Source organism: Mus caroli, chromosome 2 (genome assembly GCF_900094665.2).
Source record: "Mus caroli chromosome 2, CAROLI_EIJ_v1.1, whole genome shotgun sequence".
Classification (NCBI taxonomy): Eukaryota; Metazoa; Chordata; class Mammalia; order Rodentia; family Muridae; genus Mus; species Mus caroli.
The window spans coordinates 158,723,109-158,727,652 of record NC_034571.1 but is presented as its reverse complement, the minus strand read 5'-3'; the positions used below and the strand labels follow the sequence as shown (position 1 = coordinate 158,727,652).

Genomic DNA, 4,544 nt, shown 5'->3' with positions numbered 1-4,544 from the left:
CACACTGTAGGATGGGGAGGGAGGTTTTTTTTTAATGTGCATTGGTATTTTGCCTGTACACCTGTGTGAAGGTGTCAGATTCCCTGGAACTGGAGTTGCAGACAGTTGTGAGCTGCTATGTGGTATTGGGAAGTGAATCCAGATCCTCTGGAAGAACAGCCGGTGCTCTTAACCATAGCCATCTCTGCAGCCTCCGGAGGTAGGTTTAAGAAAGTGAGTTGGGTGTAAGCGAGCCAGGGGACACAGGAGAAGCTGGCTTCTGAAGGGAACTCTGGGCTCAGGCTTGAGATTGTATCTTCACGTCAGCCCTCCAGCCCATCTACAAGCAGCCACTCACCCGGAGAGCGCCAAACCGCAGTCTTCACGGACACCCCAATGGAATACATCACTGGCAACAGACTGCTCCAAAAGTACCAAGCCTGGAGGAGCTGCAGGTCCTCTCTGGTCTGCTAAGTGATCTCCCAGACTCTGGGTCTGGAGTTCATCTCTGCCACACAAGTCTGTAGGAAGCTTTGCTGGCCTGATTCCCAGTCCCCACACTCCCATGCAGAACTGTCTCCTGCTCTCTAACAACCTTCTTGACACCTGTCCTGGCTTTTTAATCCCCCTTAGAACCTCAAAAAAGCCTGAAGGAAGACTGTTTCCTGCATCTCAGATTCCCTAGGACTGGGGTATCATCCACCTCCTTCCCTCCCTCTCCATAGACTGTAGTCCAGGAAGATGTTGCTGTGTTGGCTTTCCCACTTCATGGTATCCTGGGGGAAAACACACCCATAAGCTGGATTTTTGTAGATCTCAACTCTGTTGAAGTAATTTTTCACTTTAAAATGTAGGGATATTGTTATTGGCTAAAATGTTTAGACAGGCTGAAGAGACGGCTCAGTGGCTGCTCTTCAAGAGGTCCTGAGTTCAATTCCTAGAAACTACATGGTGGCTCACAACCACCCGTAATGGGATCTGATTCCCTTTCCTGGCATGCAGGTATACACCCAGAAATCATACTCACATGCATAAAATAAATAAATCAGGAAAAAAAAAAAACAGAAAAAGAATATGAGCTGCCTTTCCACAGGACCAGAGTGTTTCTCAGCACCTACATCTGATTGTAACTTAGGCTACAGGGGTTCTGGTGCCCTCTTAAGACACCTGTATATACACATATACACATGTAAAAATAAATATTAAAAAGATGTCTTAGCTAAGCAGTAGTGACATACACCTTTAATCCCAGCACTCAGGAGGCAGAGGAGGTAGATCTCTGAGTTTAAGGCCAGCCTGAGCTTACAGAGTGAGTTTCTGGGACAGCCAGAGCTACACAGAGAAACCCTGTCTCGAAAAACAAAACAAAACAAAAATTTAGGAGGCTGAAGAGATGGCTCAGCAGTTAACAACGCATGCTGCTCTGGCAAATGGCAGGACATGTACACCAGGAACTAATGCAGCCTCTATAACCCTGCTTCAATCAGACTTAGCCCAATCCCCGCCAGCTACCACCCCATGTCCTAGCTCCATTCCGCCCATTAACATAAAAATAGTTTTGTGAGCCAATGAGATGGCTCAACGGATACAGGATTTTATGGCCAAGTCTAATCACCTGAACTCAATCCCTGGAATCCATATGGCATATTCTACAATATAGATCCAGAGAGCTAACTCTCAAAAGTTCTTCTCTGACCTCCATGGACACATTTGCACACACACAAACTAAATATAAGATATAAAAACAAATAGAGTCATAGTTGTTTTGTTTCTGACAGAATCAGTGAAAAGTCAGGTATGGTGGCTTATAACCTCTTCCAAGCAAGCTGAGGTAGGATGTTGCCATAAATTCAAGGCTAGCCTGGGCTACCCACCCAGCTCTGCCTAGAATAAACCTCATGTACATGAAGCCCCTGAGAACAGTGAGCCATGGATGGTGGTGGCCCAGCACGATCACAGACCACTTAACCCATGCTTTGCTGAGGGTTCCAGCCTCGTCTACATCATCCTTCACTGTGAGCCAGTTCACCACAGCTCCGCTATCCGACCATGGACCGCTTTCGCCCTCTCAGGCGCACCTCATCTAACTTCTTCAGCACTGGACTGGACTTCTTGGACGANGCCCCGTAACTCTTNAGAAAGGCTTCAAACACAGTCTCGGTGTGGGGGTGNGTGCTGAGNAAGGCCTTCTCCAGGACATAGAGGTCGACGCCTTTATCTTCCGGCAGTCCTGAGACAAAGCTCAGCCCAAAGTCGATGAGCACGATGTGCAGCTGCGCCAGGGGCCNCCTCAGGAGCATGTTGGAGGTGGTGAGGTCCCCGTGAATGAGGTCTTGGTCGTGCATTCCGGCCAGAACCTGCCCCATCCTCCTGGCCAGGTCCAAGAGGCACTGGGGGTCCTTTTCAGTCTCCATAGTGGATTGGATATAATCCCGAACAGTCACCGAGTCTTCGATTTCTTCCATATATAAGCAGTTAGACACATAGTCCACAAAGAAGACGACTGGGGCAGCTATCCCTGCAATGGACACACGTGGTTAGGGAGTGCATCTTCATGAAGGCCGGCTTCATGCACAGGCAGACAGTTTCTCAGCCTAAACCTGCTTTGGAACAGGGTTGAGACTACTGTGGAAAATGATACAATTTATCCAGAGCTTGCCCTGTTAAAGCCCTAGGACTGCAGGACTAGGCCTGAGACCAGGCCAGGGTAAGTCTGGAAGTATCAAGGCTTGCTCCTCCTTTCTCAAGCCACCTTAGGACTGGAATCCATTGCTGCCCCCTAAAAACAAACAAAACAAGAAGCCAGAAGGAAAGTATCCTGCAGCTTGAGCAGTTTCCACCTGACAGAGTCACCAGGCAAGTGGCTAAGCAGGGTGTCACCTTACAGGCTCATCTGTGTTCTGGAACAGGCAGGTTCAGATCCCTTATTAGGCGTGAAACCTCAAGGTTCCCTTAGCTGCTCTGTGCCTCAGTCTCCACAACTGTAAAGTGGTAACAAAACCTCCAGTTAATGCCAGGAGTCTCTCCTGAATGTCAACCAGGTTCAGAACACTTTCCTGGAGACCTGTCAACGGGCACCAAGGTAGCCCCCACCCCTGTCTGATAAAACTTACAAAAGGTAAAGGAGAATATATGAACACTTCTTTATAACTCCATTGCCCCTCTAGGGCAGAAAAGCACAGGCCTGTTCACTGCTGCGTTTCCCAGTCTCCTGGCTCCTATCAACCACTAAGGAGAAAAGAAAACAGATGTAAAAGCAGAGGCCACAGTTCTGGGCCATCAAGTCAGGCCGCCTGGTGGCTATGAAATTTCTGGCCCTTTCCCTGTTTGTGTCTGTTTCTCAAGAAGACAAAACTTTTCCGTGGGGCTAGCAAATGGGTGTTAAAAATAGATGCGAGTTGTGCTAATCAGATCTCTGAGTTATAGATCCGCCTGGTCTACATAGTGAGATTCAAGAAAGCCACAGCTACAATGAGACCCCCGTCTGGAAAAAAACAAAACCAACCAAACAAACAAAAAACGATTTCATGAAGTCTGACATTTATTGGATGCCATATCAACATACACGTTTGTATAGGCCACTCACAACATCCCCGAGATGCGAACTGGACTATGACTTCCGATTAGAGCTCAGGAAATTTAGGCAAGGCAACTCACAGAAGGGTATAATCTGAATACAGAAAGCTAGCTCCAGACGCGCGCCTGGCAGCTGCTTAAAACTACCCAGGGCGTTGTTATTTGGTCCGGACCCCCGGAACTCGGAGCCCGGTCTTTCCCGTCCGACCCGTCTCCCAGAGCCCCGTCTTTCCCGTCCGACACGTCTCCCGGAGCCCCGTCTCTCTCCCGTCTCCCGGAGCCCCGTCCGGTCTCCCTCACCCGCACGGCGGCAGCGGAGCAGGGCGCGCGCCTCCTGTACCGTCCGCCGCCGGCCGAGCCGCGCCTCCAGCTCCGGGTGCCGGTAGCTCTTCGGGAAGCGGTGCTTCACCACGGCCGCGCGGCCCTGGAAGCGGCCACGGAAGACGCGCGCCTCGGCGCCCTGCTGCACCAGCTCTAGGCCGCTGAGGAAGAGGCGGCTCCGCTCGCGCGCCGCGGCCAGCGCCTCGGCCTCCGCCTCCGAGGACGCGCCAGCCATGCTTTCGGCTCTTTCCGACCCTGACCGCGCCGCTTCCGCTCGCTCCCGGAATCCTCTGGCCTCTTCCGCCATGAACACCGCCCCCACAACACACTTCACCCTGCTAGTGTGGTTCCGCCTCGCGACCTTTCCGCGCTCAGCAGATCCTTTCGGACCTGTAGACTTGACCCTTCTCGAAGTTCCTGTCTGTCTCCGTGAGCGCTCCGCAACTTTTAGTCAACAGCTTCTCTCTCTCTCTCTCTCTCTCTCTCTCTCTCTCTCTCTCTCTCTCTCTGGAAACTCGTTGGCGATGCTGAGTTTGGGATCCTTTCTATTGGGGATACTCTACTCCTTTCTACTAGCAAAAAAAATCCTTCACTTCACTGTGTATCTCAGGTTAGCTTTGAACTTGTGATCCTCACACATCAACCTATGGAAACATACTATGTAATCC

The 4,544-nt window shown here is 50.7% G+C and overlaps 1 protein-coding gene across 1 annotated transcript; it reads right to left on the bottom strand.

The window, feature by feature from the left end:
• Nucleotides 1-1,728: 1,728 nt before the first annotated feature.
• LOC110289679 (EKC/KEOPS complex subunit Tp53rk-like) lies at nucleotides 1,729-4,128 on the bottom strand. Its single transcript, XM_021156005.1, has 2 exons — nucleotides 3,856-4,128; nucleotides 1,729-2,497 (listed from the first exon to the last, which is right to left on the bottom strand). Exons 1-2 carry the CDS (start codon nucleotides 4,109-4,111, stop codon nucleotides 2,019-2,021), a joined length of 735 nt encoding a protein of 244 aa, XP_021011664.1. The 5' UTR covers nucleotides 4,112-4,128; the 3' UTR covers nucleotides 1,729-2,018.
• Nucleotides 4,129-4,544: the final 416 nt, after the last annotated feature.